General features: G+C 41.4%; 1 protein-coding gene across 2 annotated transcripts in view; it reads left to right on the forward strand.

Annotated features, from left to right (window-relative positions):
• ttyh3b (tweety family member 3b) overlaps positions 1-17,365 on the forward strand; it is a 40,811-nt gene extending 23,446 nt beyond the window's left edge. Inside the window, exons 9-15 of one of the 2 annotated variants that reach the window (XM_089005464.1) lie at positions 781-836; positions 2,367-2,459; positions 4,790-4,882; positions 5,718-5,854; positions 8,390-8,566; positions 9,410-9,485; positions 10,863-17,365. In XM_089005464.1, the coding sequence (XP_088861590.1) occupies positions 781-836; positions 2,367-2,459; positions 4,790-4,882; positions 5,718-5,854; positions 8,390-8,566; positions 9,410-9,485; positions 10,863-10,997 (767 nt within the window). In that variant the 3' untranslated portion in view covers positions 10,998-17,365. The remainder of the gene's footprint in view (positions 1-780; positions 837-2,366; positions 2,460-4,789; positions 4,883-5,717; positions 5,855-8,389; positions 8,567-9,409; positions 9,486-10,862) is intronic. The other variant, XM_089005465.1, reaches the window with a different exon arrangement.
• The last annotated feature ends 857 nt before the right edge of the window (positions 17,366-18,222 follow it).

Below are 18,222 nucleotides of genomic sequence, written 5' to 3' on the forward strand. Positions count from 1 at the left end.
GTGTGTGGAAAGTAGCGCCGGCTGGTGCGCTGTTCGGTCATGTGCTTCCGCCGAAGATCACTCCGCCAGATCCAAAGGTCGTGTGCTTGATGGACCAACCGTGGTGGGTGTGTATTATGAAAATAGTGCTTATTATAAGTTTTAATTTTCATAAATTTGACGTTCGTAAGATGAAAAGTTCATAAGACAAGGTGTTCGTAAGTCGAGGTCTCACTGTATATGTTTTTATTTAATTTATTATTCATTTATTTATCAATTTATTTGTTCGTTTGTCCAATTGTTTGATTATCTATTTACATATTCTTTTCTTGATGTATCTGTTTATGTGTTTATGTATTTATTCATTTATTTGATTTATTTATTCACTTGGTTATTTATTTATTCACCTTATATATTTATTTCTGTGTTTTTGATCCATTTACTTCTTGACTTATTTGTTTGTTTATTTATTTATTTTTTAACAGCATTATTTCTCATTTCCCTTGTGTCTTGTTTTAATGGGATCTGTTGTCTCACACTTGTTTCCGCAATGGCACACACACACACACGCACATATACGCACACCCACACACACATTGTGGCGGGTTGCACAAATGGTGGCATGTAAATGGCATTTCCTCTTCGGAGCATGTGAAGCGACTGCCCCCCTCCCTCAACCCCCCGTGGCCGCCATGTTTCGCTTCACAGAAGGAAATGATTATTCCACGTGATTGACGAAACTTAAATATGATAACTTCTTATTCTGTCTAATCTCTATCACATATGTTGTTTGGTTGCCAGATATCCTGCAGTATTACCTTATGTGCAGCCCGGGACAAGTCAACCCTTTCCAGCAGGTAATTTGATTCTTTGAATTCCACTTGGAGATGTGCCACGTCTACAATGGAAAGATCTTGACACCACAGGTGTCAAAGTCAAGGCCCAGGGGCCACATTATTTTATTTAGCTCCGCCAAAGCAAATCAAATGTGTTAAATTCCATGCTCATCTAGCGAGCTAGATAGCTAGTGATCTAGCCAGCGATCCAACTAACTAGCTCTCTTTCTATTCAGCTAGCTGGCTAATCCCTTTGATCACTGGTGTCCAAGTCAAGGCCCGTAGGCCAAATCTGGCCTGCCACATCATTTTACTCGGCCCGCCAAAGCAAAGCAAGCACATCAAGCGCCATTACGCTTGCTAAAGTCCAAACCCAAATTTCAAATTTTCCCATACAACCAGAACGACAGTCATTATTTTTGACATCACATTTGAAAAGTACTGTATTTATTCGAGTGTAACGCGCACCCCTATTTTTCAATTAAAAATCGGCATAAAATTTTGTTTCACTTTTTCTCGGCTCACACCAAGCATTGTCGTGACAAAATATGCGTCCATGATAAAAATAATTTATTGACAAGTTAAATACTTAATGTAAACTCTGGATATTGGTAATTGTGCAAAACAGCAATGCTTAACTCACGTTTCAGTGTGGGCGAGGCGAGGGAAGGAAATGAAACGTAGCTAAAGAAATGCTAATCAACAATCCAAAGAAAAGGAATGCGTGTGAAGTCTTTTGGAGAATCGAAACTGAAGACAAAGCACGACTATGGAGAATAGCCAAGGAAATGCTGGCAGGGATAAAGCATGAAATATCTACATGAGAATTTTTTTCCCGGGCCTCGTTTATAATAATAATACATTGCATTTATAAGCGCCTTTCAGAACTCTCAACGCACACCCATCCCTGGGGGCAGCAAAGCAAAAAAGGTGACCAAAGTCAAAATGGCTGCCTATTTAGCGACCGCCAAATGGAAACGAGACCAAGTTTCAGCGGCATTTTGTTTCCCGATTCATTCTCTGCAGTGGGAAATTTCCGGTTTCCCGCAGCAGGGAAGAAAAAACAAATGGGAGGAATCCAACTCAACCCTGATCTATTCGCTGCCTATCTATCTATCTAGCTAGCTATCTATTAGCTATCTAGCTGGCTAGCTATCTATCTGTCTAGCTATATATTAGCTATCTATTAGCTCGCTAGCTAGCTTTTTATCTGAGTTACTTCCGGGTGGAGTGAACGGTGGCGCGTGTGGCTGCCGCTGCTCACCCACAGAAAAACTTATCCTGTGACTGTAAAGTGACCTTGAGAGTTTTGAAACGCGCTTATTAATGAAAGTTATTATTATTATTAAGGTTTGAAGGGATCTTAGCAATTAATAGCCACAAGAGTGCTCCAAAAACAACAGACGAGACTTGACAGGCCCCACTTGGCTGACCATCAAAGTGTGTCCATGGCAGCCATCTTGGACATATGTACATGAATATTCCATGTTGACTGGAGTTTGTGTGTTTGTGTGTGTGTGTGTATTTGTTTGTGTGTGTGTGCGCATGCAGAGGCTGTCGGGGAGCCACAAGGCGTTGGTGGAGATGCAGGATGACGTGTCCGAGCTTTTGCGATCGGCCACGCGGGAATACGCCAACACCAAGGTGTGCCGTGCGTTAGCTTGCTCCGGGGGGGGGGTTCGCACGCACGCACGGGGGCGGGCTTAGTACAGGATCATATTCTCACTTAAAGGACAACCGATGTCACTTTTTTTTTAACTGACACCAGAAAACGTTTTATAGCATCTAAAATACCCAAAACATGCAGTATGGTATTTTTAGTCAAATGCAAAACGCCAATAAAAATGACTTAGTGTCCACTATCTGTGAGACGAATAAAGGCATATCCAATCCAATCCAATCCAAAATTGAGCTGCGAATTGGGCATTTTCAGAAAGTCCCGCCCCCATTTCGTGACGTCACGCCAAGACGTCTTGCATTGCTTGTGAATCAAAACAATGGCTTCAGATTCGGAGAATATGCTTTCTTGTTACACATCCAGTTATGAATATGATTCAAATAGTCCTGATGAGCAAAGCATACATGTTTGCAATCGATTAAATAATTTATTTGGGCCATTTTGAGGCAAGGGGCGGTGGGGATGTCTCACCCAAAAAGAGGCAGAAAAATGGCGACCAGCTCCGGTGAGGAATGAATCAGCCCGTTTACACAGGCTGATACATTCTTTCCATGGAGTTTGCCTCCCTCTGCTGGCGGCTTTTGGGTGTAAGACATGGTTTAAAAAAACAGTACAGCAAAATACATTGACATGATGGAAAGACGCTACAATGCGTGTTTTTTACGGTGAGGAGGCGGTCCTTTTCTGACGTCACGTACGGTCTCGTCACCAACTCAAAAACAAGACTTCCTGAATGTTCAGCGCGATGGTGTCGGTTGTCCTTTAAAGGACAACCGACACCGTTTTTTTGTTTCCTAACTGACGTCAAAAAAATGTTTTATCACATCTAAAATACCCAAAACACGCAGGCTGATATTTTTAGTCAAATGCAAAACACCAATAAAAATGACTTAAAGTGTGCGAAATCTGCCAAAAATTGAGCTGCGAATTGGGCATTTTCAAAAAGTCTCGCCCCCAGTTCATGACGTCACGCCAAGACGTCTTGCCTTGCTCGAGAATCAAAACAATGGCTTCAGATTCGGAGAAGATGCTTTCTTGTTGCGCATCCAGTTATGAATATGATTCAAACAGTTCTGAACAGGTAAGCATAAATTATCGATTAAAGAAGGTCTTCCGGGTCATTTTGAGGCATCAAGACTGATGTGTAGCGTCCCAGAAAATGCAGAAGATGGAGCCAGAGCTCCGTTGGAAATGGGTTTTGGCTGCTTGGAATTTGTGTCAGCTAGTATCAAATGGTGCAACACATAAACGATTCACCATCGCGTTATTTATGTGTTTTCCTTCTAATTTTGCCATCAACACAGCTCAACACAAAGTTTTCCGACCAAACGGAGGCGTCGGTTGTCCTTTAAAAAAGTCAAGAAATTGACAAGGATTTTTCTTTTGTTGTTCTTGGTGGTGGGGGGGTTCACACTAATGCCATTTTGTGAAATTCAGACTGTGCTTTGAAAATAATTTCCTCCACTCAGGGATGAGAATTTTCCGCCGATCGGCGAATTTTGACTTTTTCAGACCAAAATGACCGGATAAAACTAAATATGTATTCTCGCTTTTTCGCTGTTCATTTCCTTTTTCGACTTGTGTTGGCGGAAAACGCAATTTTGAATGAATGATACTGACGCCGGTTGGTGGAAAGCGCCATTTTGATTGGATGATCAAAGCAGGTGAACTTCCCCTTTTGAAAAACCAGACAAGTTAAAATACATCTGTTTGAATGGACCGAAGAATTCGCCTTTGTGGAGAGAACACGTTCTAATGAAACCATACAATGGATGAAACAGTCGAATGTCAGTGGCACTAATGCAAGCCCCTGGCTAACGTTAGCATCAACATACTTCTAATCATATACAGTAAAGTCTCGTTATATCGATATCGGATATATCGATAGTCCCGGTTATATCGATACTATTTCTATGCACGCACGGAGAAAATTACATGCAAACAGGGTCGGATATATCGATAGTCCCGGTTATATCGATATTTTTTCGGACTCCCTTGAATATCGATATAACGAGACTTTACTGTATATATATATATATATATATATATATATATACACACACAGTATCGATGTGTGTGCACCACGCCTCATCTCATTTGTCATTCTCATCCCTGCCTCCACTTCATTCTTACTTTTACCCCACGTATTGCGTTGCAAAAATGTTCGTCTTGTTTATTCAATCCTAACATAATCTCGTATGATTGATTTTTTTTTACAATTATTTATTTATTTTATGTATCTTGTAACTTTTTTGCAACTCGTACAATGAGTAACTTGGTTGCGCGTGGCCCTCAGGCAAGTCTGGATCAGATCCAGTCGGTACTGAACTCGACGGAAGCGGGCCTTCATCAGCTGACGGCTCTGGTGGACTGTCGCAGCCTGCACATGGTGAGTGGTCGCCCAAAGGTTGAACGGATGCCATTTTCCCGGGCGTCCATTCCACTCTTCAGGCCTTTTTTGGTTTTTACTTGAAAAATAAAAATCACTGTTAGTTGTGATGTGAAACGAATCCAAAAGGACATGATGGTGCAAGAACGGGCACATGATTTTTTTTGAAACATTATTATTATTATTATTATTTTTAATTGGTCTATTAATCAGACTTTATTTCCTCTTCAGCGATTTTCTGAAAATGGTCCTTTGGTCCTTTCCCATTGCCAGTTTACATCACAGGTGTCAAAGTCAAGGCCTGGGGGCCAAATCTGGCCCGCCACATCATTTTATTCGGCCCGTGAAAGCAAATCAAATTTGTGAAATTCCATACTCATTTATCGAGCTAGGTCGCGATCAAGCCAGCTAGCGATCGAGCCAGCTAGCCATCGATCCAGCTAGCCATCAAGCCAGCTAGCCATCGAGCCACCTAGCGATCGAGCCAGCTAGCGATGGAGCTAACTAGCAATGCAGCTAGCCAGCGATGGAGCTAGCTAGCAATGGAGCTATCTAGCGATGGAGCTAGCCAGCTCCATCGCTAGATGCAAATTTCCCCATTGTGGGACGAATAAAGGTTTTCTGATTCTGCCTAGCGATCGAGCTGGCTAGCGATTGAGCTAGCTAGCGATGGGGCTGGCTAGCGATGGAGCTGGCCAGCGATAGAGCCGGCTGGCGATTGAGCCAGCTAGCGATGGAGCTAGCTAGCAATAGAGCTAGCTAGCGATCGAGCCGCAAGAAAAAGACTTTGACACTTGTGCTCTTGTCGCGGGCGGCCCCTATTTGCCTGTTGCAGGACTACGTGCAAGCTCTGACGGGCTTGTGCTACGACGGCGTGGAGGGCTTCATCTATCTGGTGCTCTTCTCCTTTGTCACGGCGCTCATGTTCTCCTCCATCGTGTGCAGCGTGCCGCACACCTGGCCCGGCAAGAGGTAAGCGCCATTGCGCGCCATCGCACGCCCGCGCGACGAATGCATACGCTAACATCTAACGTGCTACTGATATGCCATGCGGGGTTTCCTCAACTTGTCTCGGCTCCAAGTCAAAATGCTGGGCATGAAGTTGCAAAATGACGTCAACATAGAGCGCCTTGCGACTCATGACCATGCGCTTGTAAAATGTCCTGGCCGTTTTCGGGTATCAGGCAGGGTTTGGGGTGGGTGGGTGGGGGGGGGCACCCTAAACTCTCTGAAAAATGTATTTGATTTTCTTTTTGGACGTCATTTTTAGGCACAGGCTTCAAATTTTGCTTCATATATTCAGACTGGAATCACTTGACAAAAGCCACCCAAAGACGGGCCGGAAGCGGTTGGGGGACTTTCTCGCGGTGTATATGTTGCATGTTGCAATGTGGCGAGCCGTTACGTTTGGGAAGCACCGCTGCGCGAAAGGAATGGCTGTTTGGAGACTTGAGGAGTCTTTGCATGTTGTCCTTGGGCGCCGTGTTCCCCTGCATCCTTCATCTTCAGATCTTGATCTTTGCGGCACCCGCTTGTGTGGAACCCTCCGAACCACTCCAAACCAGCCCAAGTTCTCTACATGGCCGTGTCTTCCTGCCTGTGTGTGTTGCCTTCTTCTTTCCGTCCTTTCCTCCTCCTTTGTCTCCTTCGCTTTGACGTGCCGACGTCTTGATCGGCGCGTGGTCACGTGAATGACGCGGGCGAGATTCCATGTTGTTAGCGGCCATGCTAATTCTGGCAACAACCACCTCATTTATTTGTTTGTTTTTCAATCAATGTATTTATTCAGTTATTTATTTATTCTTTTATTTATTCATTTATATATTTAGTATTTATCAATCGTGTTCATTTAGGTATTTATTTATTCATTTATTTGTTCATTTATTCATGTTTTGTTATTTATTCAGTTATTTATTTATTCTTTTATTAATCAGAATCAGAATCATCTTTATTGCCAAGTATGTAGAACACACAAGGAATTTGTTTCCGGTAGAACACGCTGCACTAGTATCGTCGTCAAAAAAACTGCTAACTTCATTCATCTATTATTGTATTTATTTGTTCAGTTATTTATTCATTCTTTTATTCATTCATATATATATTTATTATTTATCAATCGTATTTATTTATTTAGTCAATCATGTGTTTATTTAGCAACATATTTATTCAGTTATTTATTAATTCTTTTATTAATTCATTTATATATTTATGATATATCTATCATTGTATTTATTTATTTAGTTCTTTATTCTTTTATTCATTCATTTATATATTATTTATGAATCATTGTATTCATTATTTATTTATTCATTTATTCATTAATTTTTATATTTATTATTTATGAATCATTGTATTCATTTAGTTATTTATTTATTCATTCATTTATTCATTCGTGTTTATTTATTTATCAATGTATTTATTCAGTCAATGTATTCATACCGTTATTTATTTGTTTATTTATTATTTATTCATCAGTCAATGTATTCATTCCGTTATTTATTTATTTATTTATTTATTCATTGATTATTTATTCATTCATTGATTCATTTGTTCATTTATTTATTTATTTCTCAACATATTTATTCAGTTACTCATTTATTTATTCATTTATTTATTCATGTATTTATTCATTCATTTGTGTGTTCATTTATTTATCAATTTATTTATGTATTCAGGTATTTATTTTTTTGTCAATCAATGTACCTTTTCAGATGTTAATTCATTCATTTATTCATTTATGAGTTCATTTATTTATTAATTTATTTATTCATTTATTGATCTATTTATTTATTGGTGTGTTTATTTATTTGCATATTTATTTATTTGTCTATTTTTTTATTCACACATTTAATGATTTGTTGATTTATTTTTTTATGGAATGTTTTATGGAATGACATTTTGCATAAGCGAATAGGAAGGATTTAATGGATGCTGTGAGATCGACGGAATTTGTTCCGTGTTGCCAGGTTGCGAAACCGTCAGTAGCCGTTGCAAATGTTTTTCTTCTCAAAAATTAATTGCCGTTTCAAGGGCAGCACAAAACTGCGTAACGGCAAACCAACATTTCAAATCTACTCACTGTGAATGTATATACATCGGATCCACATTCCAAATCAGCAGTGACTCGACTTGACTGGCTGATAATCAGCTTCATTTTCACCGTTTTTTTTTTTTGTGTTTGTTGTTGTTGTCTGGAAATGGTAGTTTGCCAACCGCCAACCCGCCCCTCTTGTTTTTCGTGGTACGCCGATCATCATCATGATCCTATTTGCTTTAAGTTTCCCGGACAAAAAAGGCTGCATGTGCACCCGTCGGCTGCATGTTTTCGGCATGATGGCGCTCACGTTGCCGCCGGGCGGCTTTAGCGCCGATGTTAGCGCCGAGCTAAGTCACCTTTGCCCCTCTCCTCTCCTGCTGTTTGTTTACAATCTGTTGTCTCCCCCCCCACCACCAATTCCCGACTCTACCCGCCGCTCCCTAACCCCCCCTCGCCCTTCCCCACAAAAGGACGGAGGAGGAAGACGGAGAGGATGAGTCGGGCGCCTCGCGAGGCGGCGGTGTTCACGATAACCTGTACCGCGTTCACATGCCCAGTCTCTACAGCTGCGGCTCCAGCTACGGTAGCGAAGCTAGCCTGCCCGCCACCGCCCACACCGTCAGCAATGCCCCCGTCACTGAGTACATGTGAGTTAGCGCACTATGCTAGCTAGCAACAGCTCGGCTTGAGTTAGCATAGGTGAGGGGTACAATAAACCAAAGTCCTCACGTCGGTAGGGTGCGGCGATTTTTGCTAATGCTGCGAAAAGAGATCTGTCAAGTCGTGGCGATTGCGCACAAAATGGAGCGGTCCGTTTGGTACCGCTGGTTGGTAGCCGATACGTAGACCCTAACTGCAGTGCAGTTTTCTACTTTTTGACTCCACCCACTGTAGTCCAAGGGTCCCAAAGTAGCTTGCTCTGCAGAGTAACAAATTCTGGTGCCCCACATTTGCACCACGACGGTTCCCAAAATTGAATCCAAAGCAAAAGTGCGATACCCGCCCGTCACTGTGACAATGTAGTGAAAATCATTGTTCAACCTGATATTCAGCGTTAGGTACCTGATATTTAGCGTAAAATAACATGTTTCCACCATTGAGGTGCCTCCTGAAGCAGTAGCAAACCAAAAAACAGATCTTTGCGTACCTGGGGACAAATTATCGGCCCTCCCGCTTGTCTCCCTCGCCAAAACAGACCCCCGAAAACGATCACGCTAGAACAGGGGTGGGCACTCCTGGTCCTCGAGGGCCACCCTCCTGCATGTTTTCCAAGTCTCCCTGTTACAATACTGAACCTGCTCATTTGAATCAGGTGTATTGTAACAGGGAGACTTGGAAAACATGCAGGAGGGTGGCCCTCCAGGACCAGGAGTGTCCACCCCTGCGCTAGAACATTCCAGATTTTTTTGGCAAGCCTGACACGCTGCAATCGAGTTAGCCGAGCCGCTAGCCGTCTGCCCGTCGCGGTAACCTCTGATTCTACAACGCAGGAACCAGAACGCAAACTTTCAGACCCCCCGGTGTGAGAACACCCCCTTGATTGGCAGGGAGTCCCCTCCACCCTCTGTAAGTGCACACTTTCTAGAACACCCCCGCACCCATCGCACGCATGCCGCCTTCCAATTAGCCACACCATCAACCGGATGTTTGTCATCGGTGGCAATTGGAAGGAATGACCACCCCCCAACCCCCACCAGGGTCCGGATCAGGGTCATTTTGGCAGCCTGGGGAAACGACAATAGATGAGTCCTCTACTTCTGGTATCCGCGGGGTTTGCTAGTGCGAGTCCATGTAACGGTTTTTTCGGTACGCCCTATTCCCACCTTCCCCCTCCTCGGATCTCCACCATCCCAGCCTCTCCTTGAACCCCCCTCCCCACCACCACCACTCCGCCTCTACCCACAGTGTTTCATTGTGTGCCTTTGAGTGGAGGTGTGTGTGTCCTTGCTGCGCAGTGCACATGCTACATGCCCGCTGGATGTAGCAGAGTATTAGTGGTTAGCGCGCTAACATCAGAACTGGAGCACTAACGATTTAATCAATGACAATAACCTCGTTTCCACCTAATTGATTGTCAATTAATGTCTATAATTAAACCCCAGCTGTCCAAATGACCGGTCCAAATATTCCTGTCGTCGTCATCCATCTCCCTACTAACCTGGCTAACTGTATTCCACTGACCGAGCGACTGGACCAAAGGAGACACCCCCCCCCCCCCTGCCTCCCGACTTTTCCCCATCTTCCGACCATCACCATACCTAACCAAAACTAACCAAGCAAACAAAATCCTTGACCGATCACCTCCGGACCTATTTACTGACTCTCCTACCTTTCTAGCAGCTCAGCCATGTGTTCCACCCTAGCTATGAACCAAGTCCTGACCAAGTGACCCAAGTCTTCCACCGAATCGCACTTATCCTTTCTTTTCTTCTCGCTTCTCGTGTACACCCAATGACTGACCGACTGATCTCCTCAACTCCTATTTCCTTAGCTTCCTACCTCGCTCCCTTTCCATCAGCTTACCAATGTGTTGCACCTGACCTGCAGACCTACCTACCTACCTACCTATCTACTTATATATCTACTTTGGTGTTCCTCCCACCTACCTGGCAATCTTCTTCTGACAGTTCCATTTGTCTATTTTTGTACCGACCGACTGAGCTACGTGTTACACCGACTGACCGAGCAACCTACCGACTTACCTACATGCTTCATACCTCTACCGACCGAGCGACTGAGCGCCGTACCTACCTCCCTTTCTCACCCAACAATCCTTCCATCTGCATCCTTCCACTACCGACCTAGCTCCTCAAGCTACCTCCACCCCCTAGCACCACCACCCCACTTCCGCAAACACAACTCGGCTGCATTGACTCCATGTAAAACACCTTTCTCTGGTCTTGTTTCTTTTCTGTCCTTTGACATCTCCCCGGTGGTCCTCAGTACACCTCCAGTATGAGGGCCAAATACCTGGCCACCAACCGCCCCGACCAGAACCGCCGCTCCGTCCCCAACGACCAGCTGGACCCACCCAACAGGCCCCACACCGCCGCCCGGCCGCAGTCTTCGGTCCACTAAGGACCTCTCATTAGACACACACACACACACACACACACACACACACACACACACACACACACACACACACACACACACACACACACACACACACACACACACACACTGTAAAGACGCTGTAAATATGAATGCCACCACTGAGTTAATAGCTGGTGATGTGCTGTGCTGTGCACTTATGTTACTGTCACACACACACATACACACACGCAAACACACACACACAAACATGTTTTCATGAGTTTTAAGGATGTACGTTGATTTCTCACAAAGATTGGTCAACACTTTTTCTCACCCAGACACACGTTTTCATGAGTTTTGAGGACGTGCATTGGTTTGTCCTAAACATGGGTACACACCTTTTTTGCACACGCACACATCAGTGTAGTCTAACATCGGAACCAAAATAACACAGAACGAAGACTGGACCTTAAAAGTACCCCCCTTTTTGTGGAATTCAAGCACTCTGGAGCCTTTCAACCGAGAGGCCGACCATGTGCCAAAATAAACGAGGGTGCCTGAAAATGATGCCAGGAAAACGGTTACTGGACTCTGGAAAAAGGAGGAAATTGTTTGCTTGGTGCTACCATGAACTGGCAAGGACAAAAAGGCTTTTGCGTTTTTTCTTTTTATTTTCTTCCCAAATATTTTACCACAAGTGATACTGTGATGAACTTTTTTTTTTGAGTCCTCATAAGCACAATTGCTTTTTTTTTCTCTCCTAGTCGTGTTTTCAAGGCTAAATGGGACACTGCCAATGGTCCTCCTGCTACTGTACAACATGGATTGGATTGGATTGGATTGGATTTGCCTTTATTATTTCTTCTTTTTTATTGCCTCGCAGTGGAGAAATTTACATTTCACAGCAGCAAAGTTATGAAAGAAATGAAAGTAGAAAAGCAAAACATAGGAGCTGCTGGAAAGCATGTGAAGACTTACAGTGATGTGCGGGTGTGACAAATCCTCGGCGGGTTCAACTTTGTTTACATTGAAAATACAAGGCCGGCGCCCGTGGACCCTCGCACTCCAGCTGTACGTCTTCAATCCAAAACGCTCGTTCCGATCGGAAGGTCATTTGTGTAAATTGAAGGTGAAATGCTAAATCAGAATCCAAATCCTCTTGATTGGCCAAGTATGTAGAACACACAAGGAATTTGTCTCCGCTAGAACACGCTGCACTAGTATCATCATAAAAAAAAGACATGACAAAATAATTATGGAGGACACTCATAAAGGATTACCTAATCGGATCAAATTAAATTGCAAAGAGGCACTTTTTATTATTTGGGTTCTATTCGGCTTCCTGTTTCGAGAGTGTTAGCTATCTATCCAGCTGGCTCGCTATCTATTAATATGACTATTATATTATTATATTATTAGAATTAGAATATTATTATGACTGACTGGTTATCTGACTATCTAATAGCTATCTATTGGCTTTCTATTAGCTCGCTGGCTAGCTATCTGTTGGCTATATAATAGCTAGCTAGCTAGCTTTGTATTTATTTGAATTATTCCGGGTTGAGTGAACGCTGGCGTGTGTGGTGGCCGCTGCTCACCCACAGAAAAACTAATAATAGTAAAACAAAATAAATATATTTCCTCTCTTCACCTATTTTTTATTTATCTAGATAGCTACCTAGCTATCTATCTATTTGCTATCATGCTGGCTAACTAGCTATCTAGGTGCTATCTATTATCTATATGTCGATCTAGCTGGCTATCTATTAGCTAGCTAGTTAGCTAGCTTTCTATCTATTTGAGTTACTTCCGGGTTGAGTGAATGCTAGCGCGTGTGACGGCCGCTGCTCACCCACAGAAAAACTGATCCTGTGACTGTAAAGTGACCTTGAAAGTTTTGAAAGGCGCTTACAAATGAAATGTATTATTATTATTATTATTATTATTATTATTATTATTATTATTATTATAAATGCAGATGATGGAAGAAGCCGTTTAAATGTCTGCTGGATTTGGTACGCATGGATCAGTAGTGCCTCCCTGAGGGGGGTCGCTGGATAAGGTGGTGGGCAGGGTGCGGAGGGTCCAGTAGGATTTCATGATACTAGTGCAGCGTGTTCTAGCAGAGACACATTCCTTGTGTTTTCTACATACTTGGCCAATAAGGAGGATTCGGATTCTGATTTTCATTCTAAACGATCGTCAGACAGATATGGAAAGGACTAAACAAGTCATTGTTGTGTGACATGTCATCAAAAAAGTACGCTTAGCATAAGGATAGGATAGGATAGGATAGCTCTTTTGCTTTGCGTGTCCACTTTTTCCAAATAATAATAATACATTTCATTTATAAGCCCCTTTCAAAACTCTCAAGGGCTGCTTGCTAGATAGCTAGCGAGATAGATAGATCGCTGGATTACTAGATAAATAAAAAGAAGTGAAGAGAGGAAAAAAGAAATGAAGTCAAGATAAAAAGACTAAAAAGGCTAAATGGGATGAAAGAAAGTTGAGTCAAAGAGTGAAAAAAAGAAAAAAAGGCACATATGAACAGTGCGAAAAAATTGCCGCCACAGGAAATATGCGTTTTTAAGATGTGGTTGTATCAAAGTGTTATTAGCCATTAACAATGCTACACACACACACACACACACACACACACACACACACACACACACACACACACACACACACACACACACTCACACACACACACACACACACAACATTTTGGGAGGGCGAGTAAGCTACAAGTTCAAACCTTGAACGACCTACACAGTCGTTTTTGTTGTTTTGCTGATTCGGAAACAGTATCTTGCCCCTTTTTTTCTTCCCCCTTTTTAGCCTGTTGACAAAAACAGTCATTACTGTATTTATTTGAGTATAACACGCACATGTGTATAACGCGCACCCCTAATTTTCAATTAAAAATCGGCATACATTGTTTTCACTTTTTCTTGGCTCGGTAACAGTATATCAATTAAAATACAGTAGTAAAATACAAAAGTCTCGTTATATCGATATTCTCTGGAGTTAGAAAAAATGTCGATATAACCGTACCGTCGATATATCTGTCCTGCGCCGAACTGCATTAACAAAAGCCGCCAAAAGAGGGCATCCAAGCGCCATATAAGAAACGGAGCTGGCCATGAGCTCCCATTTGGGGGTGGGTGAGAGATGTTCCCCCAATGTTGCCTCAAAATGGCACATATAATTCTTTAATCGATTGCAAACATGTATGCCTTCCTCTTCAGAACTACAGTGTATTTGAATCATATTCATAACTGGATGTGTAACAAGAAAGCATATTATCCGAATCTGAAGCCATTGTTTGTATTCACAAGCAATGCAAGACGTCTTGCCGTGAAGTCATTTTTATTGGTGTTTTGCATTTCAATTAAAAGTGATATCGGTTGTCCTTTAATACTCAGTAGGGAATGTACGGTAATTTTCAAAATCATCACGCTTCAGCAGACAAAACAAGAAACATTGTTGCAAAAAACGATTGCATTCATATACAGTACAGTGGGCATGTACATAACACAACAGGGAAACTGCAACACTTACATCTTACTGTATTATGTATACATTTTAAAAAAGTCAGCAATCTTCTTCGGCTTCCCATTTTTACCTTGTAAAAAACACTTCAATCTCGTCTGCTACACACAAGCTAGCGTCTGAAAATGAAAATGGCTCTGCTACACGGGAGCTGGTCATGTAACAAACTCACGTGAGCAAGTCACGTGACCAAGTCGACCAATGGCGCGACCGATACAGATTTTGATAATGGTGGTACTGTATAGAAACCCCTAAGCAAATATCGATTCATCTTGAATATCTTTTGTATCGATATAAACATAGCAAAATGGCTGGCGGGAGATGAAAAAGAGCACCATAGTAACCGGATTATCGTAAAAACCACGAATCGTACTAAACGGAACTAATTATACATAAGAAGACTAGAAATGTGCACGGGAAATGAATATAGTGTCGTAATAAGCAGTATTATCAATATAAACGATATCGATATAACGAGACTTTACTGTATGAAGAACACTGAACGTAAACTCTGGATATTGGTAATTGTGCAAAACAGCAATGCTTAACTCACGTTTCATTGTCGGCGAGGCGAGGAAAGGAAATGAAGCGTAGCTAAAGAAATGCTAATCAACAATAAAAAAAGGAATGCAGTGATCCGGGTCTTTCTGAGAATGGACACTGAAGGAAGGCAAAGCATGACTGTAGAGAATAGCCATGGAAATACTGCCCCCTCCTGGAAGGGATAAAGCATGAAATATATATGACATTTTTTTTAAGTGAAAGGACAAGTTTAGGGCCGTTTGTTTATTTTCATGTGTCAAATAGTGGGAAATTTCCAGTTTCCCGCAGCAGGGAAGACTAAACAAAAGAGAGGAATTGAAAACTCAACCCTGATCTATTCGCTATGTAGCTGGCTAGCGAGCTATCTAGCTGCCTAGCTATCTATCAAACTGGCTAGCTAGCTAGCTATTAGCCATGTATTAGCTTGCGAGCTAGCTTTCTATCAATTTGAGTTACTTCCGGCTTGAGTGAACGCTTGTGCGTCTGGTTGCCGCTGCTCACCCACAGAAAAACATATCGTGTGACTGTAAAGTGACCTTGAGAGTTTTGAAAGGTCCTTATTAATTATATGCATTCTTCTTAAATAACCCCCCCCCACAGGCCCACATCAAAAAAGCCCAAAATGTTTTTGTCACGTAAATAATTCCACACACAAAATAACTAATGTAATGTAAAAAATTCACAACTATGTAAGTTTTAAATGTTCCAAAAAAACTTTTGGAGTTTGAGATACATCATTCGGTCATGCGGGGGGTTAGCAGCCTAATGCTCTTCCTCCGCTGACGGATATGGTCTTGCTGAAATGGACGAATTAATCAGTTGTTACTTTGAGATCGGGTTTAGTCTCAAAGAGATCCTTCAAGTCTTTGCACAGAATCACAATATTGTGATTTCTATCCAGCGTTTGAAGAGGCGGTGTCGTGAACTCGTCAAAAGTATTGACATTTTGTCCATAGTTAGGCCATGAAAACGTTATAAAATACATGAATTACGCCATAACTGCAACTCCACAGGTACCAACTTCGGTTCTGCAAATTATCTCGTCTCACAAGGCTGCTAACGCTGACCCACCGCACGGCCGAATGATGTATCTCAAACTCCAAAAGTTTTTCTTTTACGTTTAAATCTAGCAAATTTATTACTTTAAATCTAGCAAATTTGCGAGATTAAATCTAGCAAATTTGTGACTTTAAATGTAGCAAATTAGTGATTTTTAATCCAGTAAATTTGTGACTTTAAATCGAGCAAATTTGCGATATTAAATCTAGCAAATTTGCAAGATTAAATCTAGCAAAAATGTGACTTCAAATCGAGCAAATTTGCGACTTTAAATCTAGCAAGTTTGTGACTTTAAATGTAGCAAATTTGTGACTTTAAATCGAGCAAATTTGCGATATTAAATCTAGCAAATTTGCAAGATTAAATCTAGCAAAAATGTGACTTCAAATCGAGCAAATTTGCGACTTTAAATCTAGCAAGTTTGTGACTTTAAATGTAGGAAATTTGCTAGATTAAATCTAGCAAATTTGCTAGATTAAATCTAGCAAATGTGTGATTTTAAATCTAGCAAATTAGCGAAATTAAATGTAGCATTTGCGAGATTAAATCTCGCAAATTAGAACGCTTGCGAAAATCCGAAGAAAGAAGTTCGGCTTTTTGTGTGATATCTACCAAATTTGTGACTTTAAATCTACCAAATTTGCCAGTTTGAAACTCGCAAATTTGCAACTTTTTTTCTCAGAATAATACACCATCTCTAAAAATATATATATTTCAACCTGGCCCTAATGCTCTTCCGTACCAAGTGGACAAACTGGGCAGAAACGCATATTTATTTTTTGCTTTTTTTTTTTAAACAATCCGGCATAGATCATTAGCATTGTGAGAGTGTCATAGTCAACTGTAAAGGTCGTTGAATTCCGACCCTGTTACAACATTAGCACGTTTGAATTCATGGGTTTAACCACCACTTCTCGTCAAAGCGAGACAATTTTACATTTTTTTTGCCGCGAGGTATTCTCTTCAGCCGCATCGTGCTACATTGAACAGCGTTCCCCACCATTCACAAGGTTTTTAAAACAGCTTTCCATCCTCCTAATCATTTTTTATGATTAGCTTTTAGTCTTGTAACATAATGAAAGATCAAATTAAAAAAATACTTGTTTTTTTTCTACAAGATGGCTGTTTTTGGTTAATTTTTTTCTTCCTGTGAACCCACTAAGAGACAAAGGTTTAATGATGTACATCTCCAGATGTGGTAACAATATCATTGAAGCTGGAAAATAAATGTTGAAAAAGGAAAAGAAGTGACATTCAAACACCTGCATACCTGTCAATGTTTCCGTTTTCCTCCTATTTTATGTTTTTTCATCATTTTGAATTGTGTATGCCATATAACAACTTTTATACGCTAAAAGAAAATTCTGCGGTTATCAAATCTTTGCCGATGAAGCATGATATGCGCATGCGCGTCACATTGTTTTCGTTTGATTTTGTGTTTCCGTTTCCGTATTTGAAGTCCGGCGTTTGTGTTGCAATCGAGGAATCAACTAGTTATAACGTAGAAGTAAGCATGGGAGAACCGCCAAGTAAGAAGAGAAAAACTCTAGGATCGGGCACCAAAAACAATGGGAGAGTCTCCAAGGTGGATAAAATCGGCGACAAAAGGTCCTCAGTTTTCGTTCTGCGTTCCGTGTAAAAAGAACGTAAAAGTTGCTGCAAGTGGATTTTACTGATACTTTAACATCATTGTTGCAGATGAAGCTAAATTGTGACAGTGTGTGCTACAGAGTAAAACAATCTTTAGAACAGATGAAGTCTGCTAAATCCTGCACTGCTGCACATAATAAGCAACACTAAATTTACCACATGTGGGGAGAGCACTAAGAAAAAAATTGAAATAACTGCTTGTGGTGTATAGTAAGTAAATAAAATAATTTCAACAAATTACCTTTGTTTTTATTCTATCTCTGTTTTTATTCTTGCTATAAGTAAATAATTATATCAAGTTGTGTTTGTAAGGTTTATTATCGCTTAATAAGGGGAATTGCAATCATTAATAAGGGGAGCAAAAGTAATACTCGATCATATGTATATATTTTTTATCGCTGCATACGGTCAATTATGAGCGCATAATGTGCGCATGCGCGGTAAACTGCATTTCCACTTG

The sequence above is a fragment of the Hippocampus bargibanti genome, linkage group LG10, assembly GCF_051943395.1.
Source record: "Hippocampus bargibanti isolate YZ-2025 linkage group LG10, ASM5194339v1, whole genome shotgun sequence".
Classification (NCBI taxonomy): domain Eukaryota; kingdom Metazoa; phylum Chordata; class Actinopteri; order Syngnathiformes; family Syngnathidae; genus Hippocampus; species Hippocampus bargibanti.